We start from the raw sequence: 21,970 nt of genomic DNA, 5'->3' as shown, positions 1-21,970 counted from the left end.
AAAAAAAAAAAAAAAAAATTAATAGCTGTCCAAAAGAGAGATAATTTTGATGAGTTATTATCTGAAAGGGGTCATCTGTCATCCTAGAACTTTGAAGCCAGTGAGTGGCATGCTGAGGTCTGTATTATAAAAAAATCCTTCTGGCTACAGTGTGGCCTGAAGTGGGGCAGAGGGAGACTAGAGACTGTTGTGAAGGTTTAGCAGAGGCTTTGTCCAAATTAATGAACATGGAGTGGATACTAGGCCAAAGCAGTGCCTGGACCATATTGCAGAAGTGGAATTGACAGGACTTGAAGAGAGGATGTGGTGAAAGTGAAACAAGGAGATGCACAAAATGGGTCACTTGGTAGATAGTGGTGTCATTGTCTAGGATAGGGAATCAAGTTTTGGGGGCAGAGAGGAGGGTAGGAGAGATTAAGGAGTAAAGGTTTGAGCCTACATATTCAAAGGTGTCAACTGATAAGATTTATAAAACAGAAGATTTGGAAAACAAGTTTGGACCTTGAGCATGAAATGTCAACTATAGATCCAAGGTAGCTGAAGTCATAAGGCCAGGGAGAGCTTTTCCTTGATAAGAAGCAAGGACAGGCCAGACTCAGTGGCTCACACCTATAATCCCAGCACTCTGGGAGGCTGAGGCAGGTGGATTGCTTGAGTTCAGGAGTTTGAGACCAGCCTGGGCAACACAGTGAAACTCCATCTCTACTAAAAATACAAAAAATGGCCAGGCATGGTGGCTCATGCCTGTAATTCCAGCACTTTGGGGGGCCAAGGTGGGTGGATCATTTGAGGTGAAGAGTTTGAGATCAGCCTGGCCAACATAGTGAAGCCCCTTCTCTAATAAAAATACAGGCCAGGTGTGGTGGCTTCCGCCTGTAATCCCAGCACTATGGAAGGCCAAGGTGGGTGGATCATGAGGTCAGGAGTTCAAGATCAGCCTGGCCAAGGTGGTGAAACCCTGTCTCTAAAAATGTAAAAAATAAAAAAATACAAATACAAATACAAAAAAAGTTAGCCAGACATGGTGGCGTGTGCCTGTAATCCCAGCTACTCGGGAGGCTGAGGCATGAGAATTGCTTGAACCCAGGAGGTGGAGGTTGCAGTGAACTGAGGTGGCACCACTGCATTCCAGCCTGGGTGACAGAGCGAAATCCTGCCTCAAAACAGTAAAAATAAATAAATAAAATTAAATGAAGAAAATTTGGAAAATACCCCCAAAATTTGGTTTTTAAAAAAGTCATTTCTAGTCATCTAAAGTGGGTCACTTTCTCTTGCTAGAATGTGTGCCATCTAGTTCCTCTCCTGGGGGGCAACCAATGTTAAGGTAGTCTTCTAGAAATATATATATATTCTACCCACTCATGTAATTGTGTTAACATTTTGGTGGATTTTATTTCAGTGCCTTTGATGTGTGTGTGTTTCAGAGTGTTGTCATCATGTAGCACATCACATTTTATACTCTGCTTTTTCTTACCCTTTTCCTTTAATGTTGTATCATGGCATTTTCTCCTGTTATTCTGTAGTCTTTAAAAACTGTAATTTTTAGTGGCTGCATAATACTTGGTTCAGTTTCTCAAAAAAAAAAAAGTTTAGTTAACTTCTGGTTATAAAGATAGTAATTGCTCTTTAAGAAATGTGGGGCCAGGTGTGGTGGCTCACACCTGTAATCCGAGCACTTTGGGAGGCTGAGGCAGGAGGATCAGTTCAGGTGAGGCATTCGAGACCAGCCTGGTGAACATGGTGAAACCTGTCTCTACTACAAATACTGAAAATGGCCAGGCATGGTGGCACATGCCTATAATCCCAACTACTCTGGAGGGTGAGGCATGAGAATTGCTTGAACCTGGTAGGCAGAAGTTGCAGTGAGCCAAGATGGCACTATTGCACTCCAGTCTGGGCAACAGAATGAGACCCTGTCTCAAAAAATAAAATAAAATAGAAATAAAGAGAACTTGGAAGTATAGATAATACCATATTCATGTACTTCAAGATGAATATTTTTTTCAAATGTTCACATATCTGAAATTATGAATTGATGCTTCTTACAATAGCTGTCAGCCAGGTTACCTTCACTTAGTTGTCACTATCTGTATGAATAAACTGGATCATTACAGTTCATTATGAGGTAAGTGCATTTCTGGTACTATATTTGTTGAGTTTAACTGGTTTAAAAATATTTTCAAAAAGATAGTGTGATTTAGCACTGAAAAGAAAAGATTTTGTGAACACAGAGGCACAGAAACAGGACAGTGGAGAGTAAATTTCCTATTAGTGGAGCAAATATGTGTTGTTGTTAGAGGAAAGACTGCAATTTTCTAATTCCATGTCAAGCAACCAAATTCTTCATAGCCCCAGAAAGAAAGGTACCACCTACCCTCAAGTTGGTGAGGCTGGATCATTTTTTCTTGCTAGAATATGTGCAAAGAGATTGTGTATCACGGGGCCATTGCAGAATGAGTCTTGACGGCTTGAAAGAAAACTTCAGAAGCAGTAGTAGAGGATTCTAAGAATTTCCACATTACCGTTAGTTTGGAAGACACAGAGGATGATACTGTGTAGACATCAATGACTCAGTGCTGGGCTCTGAATAGGAATACCTGAACAAATCAGTTTATTTATTTCACTTGTTTTTTCTTTTTTTTTTTTTCTATGCATGAATGACAAAAAGAAACACACAAAGCTCTGTTTAAGCCTAAAATAATTATTTTGATAAAAATAATTTTAATTTAAAAAATTTTTTGAAATAGAGTCTTTGTCACACAGGCTGGAGTGCAGTGGCACCATCTTGACTCACTGCAACCTCCGCTTTCCAGGCTTAAGCGATTCCTTTTTTTTTCTTCTCCCACAAGGAGAAAAAAAAGTATTTTCACTTTCAACAGGGAAAAAAAGTATTTTATTTGATAACCAAGTACACACACGTATTCACACACACACTTGTATATACAACTAAAACAATTATTTTACTCTTACCATGTGGGATGGATTGTGAAATATTCTATGTTCTTTCATTTAAAGAAAAATGCTGGTCACCTTTTAGTAAACAAAAAATTTCACAAATCACTGATATGTTACAACCCATAACTGCTCTAGAGCATTAACAATGCTAAGCTCTAATTTTAAGGAAATATATAGTCATGCTCCTCCTTAGAATTAGCCCATGTGGTATTTTAGGTACTCAACTCAGAGAAAAAAAATTAACATAGCCTTGTTACCATGTATCCAGCCTGGACATGGTACATACTTTCAGTGAGCTTAAATCACCTACCTTCCTAGGCCCAAGATCTGAGGGAATGACTTGAACTATGTAACAGGACTCTTTGTCTGTATTATACCTTTTTTTTTTTTTTTTTTTTTTGAGACAGGGTTTCACCATGTTGGCCAGGATGGTCTCGATTTCCTGACCTGGTGATCCGCCCCGCCTCGGCCTCCCAAAGTGCTGGAATTACAGGTGTGAGCCACCGCACCCCGCCTTGTATTACACATTTTATATGTGTCTTTTTATGTACGTTATTTCACTTGATCCTCACAACAACCCTGTGATGTAGGCGGGGGAAAATATCAGATTCACTTTATAGATAGTGAAGTTAAGGTTCAGAGAGGTTAAGTGACTTTCTTAGTTACCATATACCTAGTACGAGGCAGAGACAGGATAGGAACTGTTAACTTTTAGGTTGGGGGCCCTTTTCTCTAAACCACATAGCTTCTGAGAGTATAATCTAACCCAAAATATTTTTACTGCTTCATCCTTATTTTCTTATTGTTAATTCAACTTTTTACAGGATACCATAAAAGACCTAATTCCAAATTCATCATGCTAAATTTATGCTTCTCTACCAATGAAAACTTATGGCCACAGAACACATGGTTTTTTTTTGGAAAGCACTGTCTCTTTGCATCTAGTCTAAAGGAACATAAGCAATGTAAAAGATCCTAGAGGCCAAGGAAATTGAAGAGAAGTCAGAAGAAGGGATATAAAGGGAATGCATTAACGGATTTTAGTCCCTTTAAGCTAGTACTATTGTGAGAGAGCTTTTGTGGGAGAGCTTTAATGCAGATGAGACTTGAAGCTTTTGAAGATCTCAGTCTTAATGAAGTTATTTAAACTCAAATCTTGAATGCATGATGATGATAGGCCATGGTCTTCAAAAACTGGTACTCGATGATCTCCCAAAGTGCTAGTATTTGAATACCACAATACGTATTGATTGATGTTTTTGTCCATTAATGGTCCATGAATTTCTTTAAGTTAAGTCCATTTTAGAGTCCACAGATATCAGTGTCCTGCAAAACTGTTGGGGATTGGAGGCTCCCAGCAGACCGCAGACGCTCCGCCCTGTCCATGATGTCACCCTCTAAAGCAATTCTTGTGCCTCAGCCTCCTAAGAAGCTGGGATTATAGGTATGTGCCACCATGCCCAGCTAAGTTTTGTATTTTTAGTAGAGACAGGGTTTCGCCATGTTGGCCAGGCTGGTCTTGAACTCCTGACCTCAAGCGATCCACCCGCCTTGGCCTCCCAAGTGCTGGGGTTACAGGCATGAGGCACTGTACACAGTCTGATAAAACTAATTTTTAAATAAAGTATATGTGCAAAGAAAGCATTTGGTGTTAGTTTATTTGCCAGCACATTTTTTTTTTCTTAAGTGTATGTAAATTAAAAATATGTGTCTTACAAAGGATGGAGTCTTGGAGTTGATGAAACACAGTGAAGGAATAACTGAGTGTGTACCATGGTTTGCTTAACTCTTCTCTACTAATATTCAATACTTTCTCTTTTTCGAGACTTCTCACTTTTATCATCGTTACTTGTAATAATAATTATAAACAATCTACTTAACACTTTACAATTAATAAAATATTTTATTTATATATTTAATGATTTGGTAATAAATTCCCACGGTCCAAAAGGTATGAAGGATATACAGGGCAAAGTCTCCCACCCAAGACTGTAGCCAGCCATCCAATTCCTCTCCTGGGGGAGGGCAACCAGTGTCAAAATATTCCTCTAGAAATATATATATATATTCTACTTATTCCTCTCCCTTTTTATAATGCTAACTGTAGCATCCGCTATATTACTATTGTCTTAATATTTACTGGGTGCTCTTGCTTACATTATATGCATTAAAAATTTATATACAAAATTTGTAGCCACACAGTAGTGCCAGCAAGTTGGCAGACAAGTATGATTACAACCTAACAGATGGTTATACTGAGGCCCAAAGAGGTGAAAGTGATTTCCTCAGTGACAGAGCTGGGTCTCAGACCTGAGTCTTCTAACCCTGTGAGGTGAGCACAGGAATTCGATGTGTGAGTGGACCAGTTTCTTTTAAGTCGCACCATTCTTCCTTGAAATGCCAGTTAGCATTCGAGACTCCTAGGTGCTGGTTGGAGTCTATCAGTAGAGATCTGCATGTGGCCTTTCAGGGATCATTAAGTGCTGGTGTAACCGTTCATCACACCTCTAAAGGAGGGACATGGATTCTGCATACAGGCAGTGCAAAAGCATGGAAGTATGGGAAAACCTTGTGAGGTGGAGGGGAATTGGCCTGTACTGCTGGCTTTTCCTGCCCCTGGCTGCTTATATAACCTATTTAGGATTTGCCTTAACCATTCTGTCATAGAGCTCATTCATCCATGCAGTGTCACAATGTGTATGAACAGTTCCCCTGCACAGTGATAATGGAGGTGCTGAGGGGCACACAGCAGAGAGGTAAGCAAAAAGGAACTGTTCTGCAGAGATTTCTTTCTTTTCTTTTCTTTTTTTCTTTTTTTTTTTTTTGAGATGGAGTCTCGCTCTGTTGCCCAGGCTGGAGTGCAGTGGCATGGTCTTTGCTCACTGCAACCTCCACCTCCCAGGTTCAAGCAATTCTCCTGCCTCAGCCTCCCGAGTAGCTGGGGTTACAGGCATGTACCACCACACCCAGCTGATTTTTTTGTATTTTTAGTAGACATAGGGTTTCACCATGTTGGCCAGCCTGGTCTTGAACTCCTAACCTCAGGAGATCCACCCGCCTCAGGCCCCCAAAGTTCTGGGATTATAAGTGTGAGCCACTACACCCGGCTGATTTCTGTAGCTCTTGCATTTCTGAGCCTGTCCTTGGTCTCCTTGTCTGACCTCAGTTGTTCCCCAAGTTAAATTCTCTTTTGACCACTCCTGATGCTGCTTCCGGAGTGCTTGCAAAGTATCATTCGTTTTACTTACGAGTGAATGTATTCAGATATATTAGATACTAATTGAGAATTGGCCAGTGGTATACCGGTAGATGTTTAAAGATCAACTCTTGGGGAGAAAACATGGCCCTGATTTGTAGCATGTGCTGGCTTTTGTGATGTTAATACTTCCATCTTGGTTGATTAAATTTGAAGCGAAGGAGATAAATGCAGGATGTCCAGAGAGGTGGTTACTGAAATGATTAGCATGTCCAGAGACATATGGTGAAACCAGGAGAGTTTGTGTAGATAGGACTGTGTTTGGCTTAGTTCAGCAAAGGAGGAATGTCATTAGCCAGGTGTGAACTTTGTACACATGCCAGGTCCCTGAGGAGTTTCCCTGCCACACAATGCATGATATACTGTTGCTTGTACCTCCTTCCTTTCTTTCAGAACCTGTGGAAACCTAAGGCATTTACTAAGATCTGGAACCTGGGAAGAATAGGGGGTATTGTATTAGGAAACTTTCTCATACATGTAACTTTTCTTTTTTTTGAGACAGGGTCTCACTCTGTCACCCAGGCTGGAGTGCAGTGGCACAATCACAACTCACTGAAGACTTGACCTTTCAGACTCAAATGATCCTCCAGCCTCACGGGGCTTTTTTTGTTGTTGTTGTTTTTGTTGTTTAAATAGAGATAGGGTCTCACAATGTTACCCAGTCTAGTCTTGGACCCCTGGGCTCAAGTGATCCTTACACCTTGGCCTCCCAAAGTGCTCAGATTACAGGCATGTGCCCAGCCCCATGCAAACTGAAGTTTGAGAGTCACTGCCCAAAATCTTGGGCCTTGAGGCTCATGCCAGACCAGGCTCACTTTAAAGGATTATGGCCAGAGTTGGTGTCCCATAAAGGGAATCTAGTTGTGGTGTAGTCCCTGATCCCCACTGGTGCAGTGTTTGTTAGACTTTGGCTTACGTGCCAAAGTCTCCACATTCAGAGCCCTAGGACTTGCCACATAACCAGTGGTGAGTAGGGTGATTGGGATGGTGGGTGGGGAGGTAAAGTAGAGAGATGAACACTTCCTTGGTGCTAACTGCTTCCATGCATTAATTCATTAGCCTACAGTAAAACCTGGCACTTATCCTCCCAGAACCTCTCCTGGGCTGTTTTTCTTCCATATCCTGAGCACCTGGGGGGCTGGGGATGTCCTCTACCTGATCAGGTGGGAGGCCAGTCTTGGGGGTAAGGCAGAGCTACCTGTGACTGACTTCTTACCCTGCCGTCTTCCAGCTTTGTACCTTGAGTAGGTAACTTCATCTCTTTACAATTCAATTTTCTAATGTATAAAATGGAAATGATATGACCTACTTCTCTGGCATCTTTATAGCAGGGAGTAGACTTCCATGACCCACCTTGTCTCTAACCCCCTCCTGAGGCCTAGGAGCCTCCTCCCACCGGGAGAATTCCTTCCAGCTACCAAGATTGGTGTGTAGAGGCAGCATCCCCACGCACAGCAGCTCTGACCCACTATCTCATGTTCTAGGAATTAACCGACTTGCAGAGGGATCCTCCTGCCCAGTGTTCTGCGGGACCTGTAGGTGATGACTGTAAGTATTTTTGGGGGCTTCAGGTTGCAGGAGCATTGTAATTAGACCCCCAAATTTAGGCCAGGCACGGTGGGTCACACTTGTAATCCCAGCTACTCGGGAGGCTAAGGCAGGAAAATTACTTGAACCCACGAGGCAGAGGTTGCAGTGAGCCGAGATCATGCCACTGCACTCCAGCCTGGGCAACAGAGCAAGACTGTGTCTCAAAAAGGAAAAAAAAACAAACACCTAAATTTATCAGCCAAGCAGTGTTTAAGAAAACCAATCAGTCGTTTTCCCCTCGTTTGCTTTTTCATTTGAGGTCTAGGCCATGAGTTCACAGTAGCTTGACTGGTCAGGTGATACTCAGAGTAGTACCTGCATTGCCTTTCATGTCCCATAGTCACCACTTCCCTCTTCTGGGGCATGAGAAAGCCAGCTTGCCCTGAGGAGTCACATCGGCTGCTGGAAAGTGCCCTTGGCCAAGTCAAACTTGGGTGCTGGTGTAAATATTTTTGGAGTTGCTTTAGAGGGCCTGGTGGTGTTGCAGCTCCTGGGAGCAGAGCAGGATGGCCAATGAGGGGCAGAGCAGGGTAGGGCAGTGGCCACTTGCCTCTGCCTCTGCCAAAGGGAAGGACAATCCCTATTCTTTTCTTTCACTTCTGCTTTTCCCTGGGGGAGACTAAGAAGCAGCTCTGGACAGGTTCTGGGGAGAGAGAGGGAGAAGCAGCACTGCCTGTGCCAGGCCTCTGCCATCCTTCAGAGGTATTGGCAGAGGCTGAGCTGCCCAGCATTAGGGTTTCCAGGTCTGTTCTCTGCCCACTCACCTCATCTCCACTTTGTGGGCTTCTTGGGCTCTGGGACACATTCCTTCCCTGTGAGGCTTCAGTAACTGCAGCCATAGGAAAGTAGGCAGGGAGGGGAGATACTGTGTGTTCAAGGAGAGTGGTGTCAGAGGTACACATACCAAAGAATCAAAAACAGACTGAGATAGAATGTATATACCAATGTTCACAGCACTGTTATTCATGATTTTTAGAAGCTGGTAACAACCCAAGTGCCCATCAGTGGATGATAGATAAACAAAATATGGTTCTGATACACAGTGCAACATGGATGGGCCTTGAAAACATGCTAAGCGAAATACGCGGGAAAGAAAAGGATGAATATATGATTCCACTTACAGGAAATATATAGATTAGGCAAATTCATAGAGACAGATGGTAGATGAGAGATTACCTGAGGCTGACGGGAGGGGAAATGGGAGAAATGTTGCTTCATGGGTACAGAATTTGTTGGGGGTGATGGAAAGTTTTAGAAATAGATAGTGGGAATGGTTCTAGAGCATTGTGAAGGCATATAATGCCACAGAATTGTACATTTAAAAGTTGTTTAAATTGCATATTTTATATATTTTTTACCAAGCTGGAAATAAATTTTACCAAGCTGGAAAAAAATGAGGGCATGGTGTCATATGTGTACCTGCATGTTCTGGGAGGGGACCAAGCTTAGAGGAGCAACGGGTAGGCAGATGGAGCCACTGAAAATGGAGGACTTTAAAGGCTTTACGTGGGAGTTTAAATCTTGTTTTTGGAGCAGAACAGAAATGTTTCCCAGCTGCCTGTGCAGAGTGTAAGAAACAAGAACAACTCTGCTCCACTGTCTCCTGATACCTGCTCATCACCCTGCTCCCCACTAATCAGTGTTTACCTCATGTTGTCCTCACAAGCACCCCAGGTCTCCGTAGTATTCTTCCTCTCTTACCTGTCACTTAAGATCATATCAGATTAAACTGGGGTCGCTGTAAGCTTGAACTAGTTCTTGTTCCACCTTAGCTGTCTAGAGGCAGCTCCTTGATGCTCAGCTCAGCTCACATTTACCTTGCACCATAGCCCAGTGCTAAGAGAGGCTAGCATCAAGGCCACCCACCACAGTCAGACCTCACTGGGTGAGGTTTAGAAGGCATTGGAAGCTAGGCTTTGGGGCCATTTCACACCTGCCTTATGGGCACACAGCTGCTTCCAGCATCCCTCCTCTGTTTCCTTTCTCGTCCTCTCGCTTTTGGGGCCTTCTCTTCTGACTCCGCCCTCAAGTCCTGCTTAGTGTCCCAGCAGCCCTCAGGGTTAAATTGAAGGAGACCAGAGGATTCTAACCTTCTGTTCTGAAATATAGTAATTATCAAAAACACTTTATTTAATAAAGAATTCCATTCACATTAATATTAAGCAAAGTTATATCTACTGCCAACTAATGATTAACGTTAATTGGAATAAAAACAGTCAAAAGCCAAAAAAAAAAAAAAGTGATATTTTCATTAACTCAGGCAGCCTTATTACAGGTAAAGGTATTCTCTTCAGCACCATTTCTTTGAAGTATTGAAAAGGGCTCATGGGCCACCTTGACTATTGGACACCTCTAGGGGTTGGGAAACTTCTGCTTTTGTCCCTGCACTTATGCTCCCACCCCAAACCTTGGTACTTTCCTGGGCCTCCTGTCGGGTGGAGCCTGTGGGGTATTTAAACAGGACCAGGTCTGAAACTTTGGGCTAGTTCCATACCCACTATGAACCCATATGAGACAGAATTCTGTTGCGAATAGCAGGCCCTTTAGATGGTCTCAGCAACCCGACTGGATGATGGCATTTTCCACAAAGCCTCTCGAGTCAATATCCCTGGGACCATTTGTATGACTTGGGAGCCTTCGATGTGGGTGTTTGGGCCACACTAGGCTAGCCTTGCTGATACACAGGAGCTGTTCTGGGAATGGGTAGAGCAGTAAAAATCACCTGAGACACTGGAGAGGGTGTGGGATGTGTTATGCAGCAAGAGGAGGTTCTAAACCCCCATCAAAGGGTGGCGACCTGGAAAGGAAGTACAAGAGGGGCTCATTGTGATCTTGTTACTGAGTGCCTAGAGCATAGGGCACTGCCCAGGGGCTGGCCAGGAGAGGACTTAGATGGAGGCAGCACCAATGAGGCTCCAGGGCCATGGGCGGTTGGCTCTTGAGAGAGAGTCTTTGGAGAGGGCTTCAGAATGAATCAGGGGAAACCAAGGAATAGGAGGGTTTATGAAGAGCAATAAGGAAAATGGCTGAAGCCTAGCTAAGGCTTAATTCTGTGCAAAGAACTGACTGAATTGTAGTTATTGGCATTTGTGTAGTAAAGAACTTAATCTTGGCCGAGCACAATGTCTCACGCCTGTAATCCCAGCACTTTGAGAGGCTGAGGCCAGCAGATTGCTTGAGCCCAGCTTGGTCAGCATGGTGAAACCCCATCTCTACAAAACAACAACAACAACAACAAAAATTTAATCTTGTCCCCAAAAGATCTGGCCTTCATTCTTAACACTTAGGGGGCAATCTCTAAGATATCATACCTGCTAGGAGTGTCTTTGTTTGGCTGGAAGCTTTGATGCACACTAACAATGTGATTTCGGGTGAGGACTGGCCACACCAAGTAAACCACTCATGTGTTTTAAGGTGAGAGCCTAGCCTGGGCAACATAGCAAGACCCCATCTCTACAAAAATGAAAAAATAAAAGTAAAAATATTAGCCAGATGTGGTGGCATACACCTGTTGTCTCAGCTCCTGGGAGGTTGAGGCACAAGGATAGCTTGACCCTCAGAGTTTGAGGCTACAATGAGCTATAATGATGACACTGCCCGTCAGCCTCGGTGGCAGACCATCTCAAAAAAATAAAATAAAATAAGGTGGGGGCTTGGATCATGCCTGGAGGAGCTGGAGACTGGAGCCTGATATCAGCCCTGTGGGCACTCAAATCAGTCAATCATGCTCTCAGGAGCCCCAATAAGAATTCTGAATACGGAGGCTCTGGTGAGCATCTCTGATTGGGAGTTCTCTGTGTGTGTTGCTGTACAGCAATGCCAGGAGAATAATATATCCTGACTCTATGGAGAAAGAAGAATGGAAGCTCTGTGTTTGGACCCTCTTGATGCTAACCTATGCTGTTTTCCCTGTGATAACTGGCCATCATGAGCACAGCCACTTTCAGTGAGCTCTAGGATTCCTAGGCAGTAATCGCATCTTGGGTGGTTTGGGGAACCCCAATTTGTAGTTGGTGTCAGAAGTGAGGGCATCTTGTGTGGACGGTACCTTGTAATTTAGCAGTGCATTTTCAGTAGATAGACATGTTTCTTGGGGGATCTCTTACATGCCCATCTCTCTTTTGTCTTGCAGTATTCCACTGGCAGGCCACCATCATGGGCCCGGTAGGTAGTGGCTGCTGAGCACACCGCTACAGTTTTGCTTCTTGCACTTTGGGCTTAGCACATGCACTTATCTCTTTCTGTGTCTCATCCTTCCAGAATGACAGTCCTTACCAAGGAGGTGTTTTCTTCCTGACCATCCACTTTCCTACAGATTACCCATTCAAGCCCCCAAAGGTGAGGTCCCCCTCACAACTTCCCTGATGTTTGGATAAAGGACAGCATGTGACGAGGGGCCCTTCAAATCGGGTATAGGTAAAAAGAGCTGTATGTGGAGCTTCTCTTTGGGCCCACCGCTCTACGCTGTGGTGACAGCCTCCCAGGACTTTAACCACTGTTTGGATGAAGGACAGCATGTGACAAGGGGCCCTTCAAATCGGGTATAGGTAAAAAGAGCTGTATGTGGAGCTTCTCTTTGGGCCCACCGCTCTACCCTGTGGTGACAGCCTCCCAGGACTTTAACCACTGGACTTTGGGAATTAGCACCTGTTGTGAGCAAGGGTCAGTGGGGTGAGCTGGTGCTGGCCTCCTTACTGAGACCACAGTTTGAATGCTGCTCCTTGTGGCTGTAGCTGAGTCTGGTAATGTCTCCAGGTTCTGGCTCCCTTCTCTGCAGTCCTTTATTTAGAGTTAGGACAGGGGTTCTCAGCTGGGATGATTTTGCTACTGCCCCAGGGATATTTGGGTAACATCTTAGGATATTTTGGGTTGTCAAAACTGTGGTGAGGGGGTACTACTGGCATCAAGTGGGCAAAGGTGAGGGTGTTCCAGGGATTCCCTATAGTGCACAGGACAGCCTCCCTTCCCATGAGAGAGAATGATCAGCCCCAAGTGTCAATAGTGCCAAGGTGGACACACCCTGGTTTAGGACTGGTGAGTCACACATTCACTTTCCTTTATTAAGTTAAAAGAATAGCAAGCCTCCTTTGCTCTGTATGCAGACAGCATCCCCTCATTGGAGCTTTAGAGAACAGTGTCACCAAAGGGAAGGAGAAGCCCAGGGAGGTACCTTGACCATCCTGCTCTAGCACGTCTTGTTCACTGCAGGTTGTCTTGCTTCCTGGACCCTTGCACCTCATAATCCTCCTCACCTGGGCCCTGCATGGGTGGCCAAGCCTGCCATGAGGCTCACAGTCCTGTGGAGGAGACAGGGCGTTTAGCACGTAAGCCAGTGGGCACTGGGGAGGAGCATCAGCAGGGGTTGGCAGCAGGAGCTGGGGTGGCAGGGAGATTACCCTGAGGAGGGGCACCGTAGAAGCTAAGCAAGGGGGCAGACAGGTCTCCAGGAAACTGGTCCAGGAGAGTGAGACTGTGAGGAGCTGGGAAGGATGGCCCCAGTAGTGGGGTCTGCACGCCCTGTGTGGGGATTGCCACACCAACAGGATCACTCTGCGGCCTTGTGGAGAAGAGGCTGGGTAGGGATCCCAGCCAGGTGAGGCTCTGTGGTGAGGCATGGCTGGTGGCATGGAGGTGGGGAGAAGAGGTGAATTTAGGAGTGTTAGGTGGAGCCGGCAAGGACGGGCTACAGTCAGGTGTGGCCACACAACAGGGTGTGTGTGATTCACATCATTTTTAACATCTGTTTTTTTCTGATTGCAAAACTGGTGAAAGTTCATTATTATCAGATAGAGAACTAAATTAGCTGATGATAGCCATGGCCTAATGCAGACCCAGAGAAGACCCAGCTGGTGTCCTGGTGTCCAGTCTTCCAGGGTGTTTCCTGCATACACAAGCATATATTTTTATTCTCTTTTAAAAATAAAGACATCAACTATCTTTTGTGAGTGAGGAAACTGAGGCTTAGAGAAGTTGTATCATTTCCTGAGATGACATGGCCCATAATGGAGGGTGGGACTGGAACCCAGATGTGGCAGCCTTTTAAAAAAAACTTTTTATTTTGAGTTAATTTTAAACTTAGAAAAAAATTACAAAAACAGTACAAAGAGTTTTTATGTATTTCTTATCCAGCTTTCCCTGATGTCACCGTCTTACATTACTGTAGCACAATGATCAAAACCAGGGAATTAATGCTGGTCGCGATACCACACACTAAAGACCGTACTCAGTTTTTACCAATTTCCATCAAGTCCTCTTTGTGTTCCAGAACCCAGCACTCATTTATTGCCATGTCTTCTTAATCTTCTCACTCTGTAATGGTACCTCAGTTTTTCCTGGTCTTTCATGACCATGATGCTTTTGAGGAGTATCAAACAATTATGTTGTCAAATGTCCCTCATTTTGTGTTCGTGTGATGTTTTCTCAGGATTGGACTGAGGTTGTGCATTTTGGTTTTTTGATTTTGTCTTGGTTTTTGCTTTTTGAGATGGAGTCTCACTGTATTACCTAGGCTGGAATGCAATGACGTGATCTCGGCTCACTGCAACCTCTGCCTCCCAGGTTCAAGCCATTCTCCCGCCTCAGCCTCCTGAGTAGCTGGGACTACAGGCACTTGCCACCACACCCGGCTAATTTTTGTATTATTTTTAGTAGAGATGGGGTTTCACCATGTTGGCCAGGCTGGTCTCCAACTCCTGGCCTCAGGTGATCCACCTGCCTCGGCCTCCCAAAGTGCTGGGATTACAGGCAGGAGCCACTGCGCCTGGCCAGGTTGTGCATTTTGGCAAGACTTACTCCGAAGTCCTGCACCTACATCGGACACCGTAGCCGAGGGGTTGTGATGTCGCTATGTCTCACTACCTTGACTTGGCCTTGATGGCTCGATTTGAGCCAGAGGCTTAGCTGCTGTTTTGCATATTGTTTATCTGAGTCAATGTGAAGAAGCCCTTTCTGTGCTCACCAGCTGTAGCTCTGTCCAGACAGCACCACCAGAGGCTACCTGGTGCCTGAGCATTTTAAATCTTGGTTAAATATGTGTAGGATCCCAAAGACCTTTTCAGGTTTTGGCAAGGGAGTGGGGTGTGTGGAGCAGAGCAATGACAGATGCTAAAATAGCTTCACCGCATTGGAGTACAACTGCTGTTCAAGGGGGTTTGGCTGAAAAAGCATAAACATGCTTCACAGTGCTCTGATTCACCTCCTCTCCCTTCCCTTGTGGAGAGGCTGTTGGTAGTGTCTTATCAAGTAGTAATTTTCTAGCTTACCTCTTTCATTACCATGTAAGCAGCTGAGGATTTTCCTTAAACAGATACTGAGGTAGTTCTGAATGTCTGTTGGGTGTTTTCAGGATACCTAATTGCCCAAGGACAAAGGAGAAACAGTGGTTATTATTAAAAGACTAAGAGGTGCTGGGTGCAGTGGCTTATGCCTGTAATCCCAGAACATTGGGAGGCCAAGGCGGGTGGAACACCTGAGGTCAGGAGTTCGAGACCAGCCTTTTCAACATGGCAAAAACTTGTCTCTTCTAAAAATAAAAAAAATTAGCCAGGTGTGGTGGCGGGCACCTGTAATCCCAGCTACTCGGGAGGCTGAGGCAGGAGAATCACTTGAACCTGGGAAGTGGAGGTTGCAGTGAGCTCAGATTGTGCCACTGCACTCAAGCCTGGGCAACGAGAGTGAAACTCTGTCTCAAAAAAAAAAAAAAAAAAGACTAAGTAAGCTCTGTGGGTGAGTTGGGATTATTTTAACAAGGAGAGATGTGAGGTGAAAGGTAACAGCGACACTCTGAGAAAGAAAGTGCTTCTGTCTTTAAAAAATCTCCTTCCGCAGGGAAATAGGAGCAACTGGACTTATGTTTTGGCACAATTTTTCTGAAAATAGGAGAAATCTGGCAAGATTGCATGATCTTTATTGGAGATATCGAGGCAGATAATGTCTGAGACCCTTTTGAAGTTTGATCCTTCCTGGGAAAAATTATATGGTAATAGATATTCAAGTTCACCAGCACACAACTCTTTTGTCATATTCTAAAGTAAGTTTAAAAAAAAACTATTAAAAACTATATCAAGCATGCAAAAAATTGTAGATGTTTGTGCTTAATGATATAAAGGATGGTATAAAGGATGTTAATGATATAAAGGATGTTTGTGCTTCCTTCATCTAGCATAAAAAGTACCTGTGAGGCCGGGCATGGTGGCTCACGCCTGTAATCCCAGCACTTTGGGAGGCCGAGGCAGCAGGATCACAGGGTCAGGAGTTCAAGACCATCCTGGGCAACATGGTGAAACCCCATCTCTATTTTAAAAAAAAAAAAGTACCAGTGAGTTCTCAGAGCTAGTGGAGGAGGCAAAATCCTTATGTTACTTTGTCCTAGCCCCTGCAGTGCGGTCTCTGCTAGCCCAGTGGGGGTGTAGGTGAGGCAAATTCTAGTGGAAGCTGCACATGACTCAGAGCACCTTGCACATCACAGAGAGCAGACTCTCTGTGGGTCTCACAACATCCCTGGGAGAGGTACCATGAACCTAGTTACAGTGAAGGCTCTGAGGTCTAAGGAGGTCATTTGAAGAAGTAATGTGTGTCTGTGGTTTAAAAAAAAAAAAAAAAGGTCAAATGTAGGAGAGTATAGAGTAAAAATAGGACCTTCTTTAAACTTTGTCTCTCTAGCCATGGCCCCCCACTTTCCTTCCACAAGGCACTGAGTCCTACTTGTCTTTTCGTTTCTCTTCCAGGAGTAATCTCCACCTGGATAAGCACTTGTTTGTGCTCCCTTGTTTCTCCCATGAATGGAACAGACCTTTCCATGAATCTGCATCTTGCTTTTCCCACAGCAATACATCTTGGAAATTGTTCCATATGATCACATTTTTGTTTTAAAAATTCACCTCATTCTTTTCAAACAGTTGTGTAATATTCTATTGCTTATATATAACATTAATTTAACCAGTCATCAGTCTGAACACATATAGGTTTCATATCTTTTGTTACAGTGGGTATCCTTACGTATTTGAAATGCATAAGGGTATTTTAGAGCTCAATTCTGTGAAGAGGGGGGTTTTACAAAGGGTGAAATAGAAAGTTGGGGAGGGTTTGTGGCCTGGCAGAGGGTTCACAGCCAGGGCTTTTCTCCTGATGATGTGTCTTATGTCCACAAAACATCACTGCTTTTTGCATAAAAATTCTGGGCTTTTGAGTCCTTTCCACCATCCTTGTTACTCCCTCAGAGCATACTGCTTTCTCAGAGATGGTATCAATCCCCTTATGTTCAGAATGATAATCCAGGAGGGAATGGTCAAGGAACTTCTGAGTGATCACTCACTTCCATATCCCATTAGAGTTTGGGAGTGGGTGTCTGGCTCAGCCTGCACTGTGGGGCCAGATATGCAGCACACTGCAGGTACATCCCAGCAGCAGCTGCTTCTGCTTTACGTGGTTCATTTCCCAGATGTCCCTGTGTTTGTCTGATTTGGGATCTCTTGTCTTTTCAGGTCGCTTTCACAACCAAAATTTATCACCCTAATATCAACAGCAATGGCAGCATCTGCCTTGATATCCTGCGGTCTCAGTGGTCTCCAGCATTGACTGTGTCAAAAGGTAGAGACGCTGATGGCATGCTCTTTGTGCCTGTCTCTTACTCATGTTTTTACCCCAGCACTGTCTGAGTGGAGATAGAGGCTCAGAGAGAGCAGGCACTTTTCTCAGGCCACACAGCCCTGTCCATAGTTGTGCCCATAAGTGGATATCCTTGCACCCCCCAGGAGGCAGCACCAGCAGAACCTTGTGCCTTGCACCAAGGCGGTTCTCAGCAGTCGATTGCCAAGGGGTGCTCAAGACTGTCACATGAGTGCAAAAAGAAAATATTGATTCTACTTAGATTTTTTTATCTAAAAATAAGAAAGGCAAATATTACATTACCTTTTCTGTTCCCTCATTTATTCATCCAATAAGCACAACACGGACTGTGAGTCAGCCCTGAGGGAAGAGATACAGGACATGCCCCCGGGGCCTTGAAATTGGTGGAGAAATCCTCCCTTCACAAAATGAATGATGTTGAGCATAATAAACCATGTCTGTGGTTGAAGTTGAAGAAACCAGTCTAAACTGAGCTTAGAAATGCAGATATTCCTTCTGAACTAAGATGGGCTGAGCATGGGCTGTGTGTGCACAGGAGACCTGAATGTAGACGGTGCAGTATCCTGCCAGGTGGAGCGTGGGTAGGATGGTGAAAAATCAATCCCCCACAAAAAACAGAGCCCAGCCTAATTTTTAAAATTTTCTGTAGAGACAGGGTCTTTGTTGCCCAGGCCAGTATCCAACTTCTAGCTTCAAGCAATCCTTCCACGTTGGCCTCCCAAAGCACTGGGATTATAGGTGTGAGCCACCGTGCCCAGCCAAGTATCTTAAGAAAGGCAAACCTGCCCCCAGCCAAGTATCTTAAGAAAGGCAAACCTGACCCGTCATTTGTAGCTTTACATGTGGGGAACTGTGGTCAGGACTTTGATGGACTCGCTGAATCCAGTTTGTTTGGAATCATATGGTGAATTGAAAGCAAAGCTAGGAATGAGAGTCCACATTTCCGTCTGGGACCCCAAGAATCCAGGCACCACAGTTCTGCTCCCCACCAAAGCCCTAGTGGGTGATTCCCTTCCCCCAGAGTTACTGAGAGCCACGCTGAGTGCACGTCCTAGAGCCGGTGCTGGCATCTGCTTTATGGTTAGACCTGGTTCAGAATCTCATTTTTGCCCATTTATTGGGTGTTCCAAGTCTGTAACCTTGGACAAGTTACTTGAATGCCCTGAACTCTTGTTTCCTTACCAATAAACAGGACTCTTGGGACTAAACACCAGAGATGCATGATGTGGGGTACAAACAAGGATGGAAGGGCAGTTGGAGACTAAGATGGGGTGCTTCAGTGGAGAAGGGGAGTGACAGCCAGGATGCACCCAGGAGGAAAGTGTCCTAGCACAGCGTGCCTGAGGCCACACAGTGAGGACTGCCTCGGCTGATACGTGGGACAGAGCAAGTAGTGCATGAAGCAATTTAGATTGGGCTGTTGAAGGGAAGACAACTGCTTGGTCAATAGAGAATGTGAGTTCAGGGAGGTTCACCCTAGGGTGACCTAGCCACCTCATGGCTGCAGCTGACCAACCTTTCCTTTTCTTCCCAGTTCTCTTGTCCATCTGCTCACTGCTCTGCGACCCCAACCCCGATGACCCTCTGGTACCAGAGATAGCTCACACCTACAAGGCCGACAGAGAAAAGTACGTGTCCTCTTTGGGTTGCCTTTGCACCATGGCTGCCCCAGGCAGCTCCATGCAGTACCTGTGCTCTGAGCTGGTGCTTCTGGGCTACAGGTTCCCACGGACATCTTCCTGCCCATGCTGAGCCATGCGCACAGTGGGTGTGCCCTGGGCTTGGACTCCTGGCTCTCTCACTAACATGTCCTTTGAGTCTAAGGAGGGAGAAGGAGATAAAAGCAGTTCATCCTCCTGGATAACTCATTAGCTGCTGCTACTATTTACGAAACCATTGCCAAGCCCCGCCCTTGAGGCCAGCAAAATCAGTGGTCAGCCAAGAATGGACTCAGAAGAATCTGACAACAAGAAAATTCTGATTTTAATTCTAAGGTTTATAGCCTAAGACAAGGGGATGTCTGCTTGGCTCTACCCAAGGTGAGGCTGAGGGCAGTCAAGGTGGGAAAGACTGCTGTGGTCATTTCGCTGGCTCAGACTCAGAGGTCAGCAGTGTGTTGCCGTTTCACCAGCAGAACTCCACAGCCAGCTCTCTGTTTAAACACCAATTAACAAACCCAGAATTGTAAAATTCTGATTCCCCGTAGGCCAGGCACAACCATATGCACTATAGCATGAGGATGTCTGTAGTTGGTTGGGCAAGCACAAGGAGTCACCACCATGTGTTAGTCTCTGAGTGCTGACAGCACTGTGAGAAAGGGCCAGGTGTGGTAGGGGCTGCAGCCCCATGAGTAGTGTGAATCTCAGTTGTGGGCCTCCAAGGAAGGCATTGCTGGCCCTTTTAAAAGGCATTTTTAGTAAGTGAGTTCTTCAGCTCATTACTCATTACATCTTTTCTGTCTGAAGAGATTAGAATGGAGTATGTTTTTTCCCTTTTTTTTTTTTTTTTTTTTTTTTTTTTCTCATTCTGTTGGCCAGGCTGGAGTGCAGTGGTGCAATCACGGCTTACTGCAGCTGCCACCTCCTGGGCTCAACCTGTCCTCCTGTCTCAGCCGCCTGAGAGGCTGGGACTGTAGGCATGTGCCACCACACCTGGCTAATTTTTTGTAGAGACGGGGTTTTGCCATATTGTCCTGGCTGGTCTTGAACTCCTGGGCTCAAGCAGTCTGCCCACGTAGGCTTACAAAGTGCTGTGGTTATAGCCATGAGCCACCACACTCACTCAGCCACATGGTTTTTTCAAATTATATTCTTCTTAAGACCTTTATAGATCTTATTATTTCCCTCACTGGAGTTTCTTCGATAACATTCAGCATTTTTAATTGACTGAGGTTTAACTTATATTTGTTTATTTTAACACTTATGAAATATTTTAGACATACCAAAGTGATTTTTTTTTAGTGCCTCTTGTAACTATAAATCTCTCTAATTTATAGTCTCATGGCATCAAATCTCATTACAATGATGAGAGTAAGTACACATACCTGCATAGCCCTCAGTGGATGCCCGGCCTCCTCCATATGCTTTACATACAGGCTTGTCTAGTCTTCCCCACAAGCACACAAGGCAGATACTCTCCCCATGGCAAGAAATCAAAAAATCCAGCACACACAGGGTCAGAACAACTGCTGAGGATGGTGCTGATTCACACTCCGGTGGGCAGGTTCCCTAGCCCTTGTTCTGGAGTTTGTGTGCTGGACGGCCTGTAACTAGTACAGACTGACCTTTGTGTGTCTCTTCTCTCTCCTCCCTGCATCCATATTGTAGGACAGGAGAGAGAAAGGGAGGAAGTCTGTTGCATTATTAAATCTTCCACAGCAGATAGTTATGAAGAATCAATAGTTTGGGGTTTGCACATGAGGGGTTCACCAAGCTGGGGGTTACAGCCATGTCTGATATGCTCCTGGTCCGGGAAAAGCCTTTATTCCATTCACCCATCAGCCCTAGATGTTTGACAAGCAGCAGCAGCAGCAGCAGCAGCATTCCCCACATCAGTCCTGTTCTCTGCACCATAGTGAAGGGAAGTGACCATTTCAAGTGAGGGTATCACTCCCTCTGCTTTTTTCTTCCAGGTACAACAGACTAGCAAGAGAGTGGACACAAAAATATGCTATGTAAGTGCCTCGGAGATTTTACGGGAGACATTGTCCAAGAGAAGCTAGCAGAGAGGTCTTCCCTTAAAACTTTGGGCTGTTGGCTGAGCCATTCAAAGAGTGTCATCTGTTCTTCAAAAAAATTTGGTCTCCACTCTCTCCAGCTGCAGCATGTTGGTGCCATTCTCAGCGGTTATGGCTTTGACAGTGCCACCTCTTTGCTGCCAAATCAGCAGCCATTGTTGTTATGATCTGCAGCCTTCCTGGTTACACTGGAATCTCTCTCTCTGCCACCCCAGTTTATCTGCTGGTCTCTTGGGGGGCCAGACCCTGCACGTCTCTCCTACCTAGCCTCAAATGGTGCTGCTGCCCATGATGGTACCATACCAGGGCCTCAGCCTGGCCCTTTACCACATACCCTTTGCCTTTTAGAACTCAGTGCCATCCTGGGTGCCCAAGGCAGAGCAGGCTTTCCTCACACCCGTCTGCTGCAGAACCTGAGGAGTCTCTGCCCATCCTGGAGGGAATTGGGAACAGCATTACTGGGAAGTGAAGGCCTAGCCCTGAGGCTTCCACCAGTCTCCTCCTGCAGTGCCACGTGCTGGCATTTCTTCCCTCACACCAAGAAGCAGCAAGTGGAAAATTTCAGGATACAAAGCACATAACATCCCATAAGAGATGACTATGTTTTTAGAAGCAAGAGCAAAATTATGAAACCTCTAGAGATTTGGGTTATGTTACTCCATTTGATGAGGATTCTCACTACCCCCTGCTCCTCCTACTAGGAGCCTACACTAAGTCCAAGTGTGAGCCATTCACAGACTAGAACACAAGGAGGGAGAGAGACTCTTAAATGTAAATAAAAATTCACTCATAATTCTAAATGATAA

The 21,970-nt window shown here is 45.0% G+C and overlaps 1 protein-coding gene across 9 annotated transcripts in view; it reads left to right on the top strand.

Annotated features, from left to right (window-relative positions):
- Window positions 1-21,970, top strand: part of UBE2D4 (ubiquitin conjugating enzyme E2 D4 (putative)) — a 24,246-nt gene extending 2,276 nt beyond the window's left edge. For 2 of the 9 annotated variants that reach the window (XM_017515363.2, XM_017515354.2), the window contains exons 2-8: window positions 7,696-7,746; window positions 11,934-11,965; window positions 12,062-12,139; window positions 17,284-17,389; window positions 18,963-19,056; window positions 21,060-21,101; window positions 21,513-21,970. In XM_017515363.2, coding sequence (XP_017370852.1) covers window positions 11,957-11,965; window positions 12,062-12,139; window positions 17,284-17,389; window positions 18,963-19,056; window positions 21,060-21,101; window positions 21,513-21,633 — 450 coding nt within the window. In that variant the 5' untranslated portion in view covers window positions 7,696-7,746; window positions 11,934-11,956 and the 3' untranslated portion in view covers window positions 21,634-21,970. Of the gene's footprint in view, window positions 1-5,622; window positions 5,712-7,695; window positions 7,760-11,933; window positions 11,966-12,061; window positions 12,140-17,283; window positions 17,390-18,962; window positions 19,057-21,059 lie in introns of all 9 variants that reach the window. The other 7 variants (XM_017515356.2, XM_037733814.1, XM_017515359.2 and 4 more) reach the window with 7 other exon arrangements.

This window comes from Cebus imitator, unplaced genomic scaffold (assembly GCF_001604975.1).
Source record: "Cebus imitator isolate Cc_AM_T3 unplaced genomic scaffold, Cebus_imitator-1.0 Scaffold548, whole genome shotgun sequence".
In the NCBI taxonomy this organism is placed as follows: domain Eukaryota; kingdom Metazoa; phylum Chordata; class Mammalia; order Primates; family Cebidae; genus Cebus; species Cebus imitator.
This window is presented reverse-complemented; position numbering and strand designations above follow the sequence as displayed.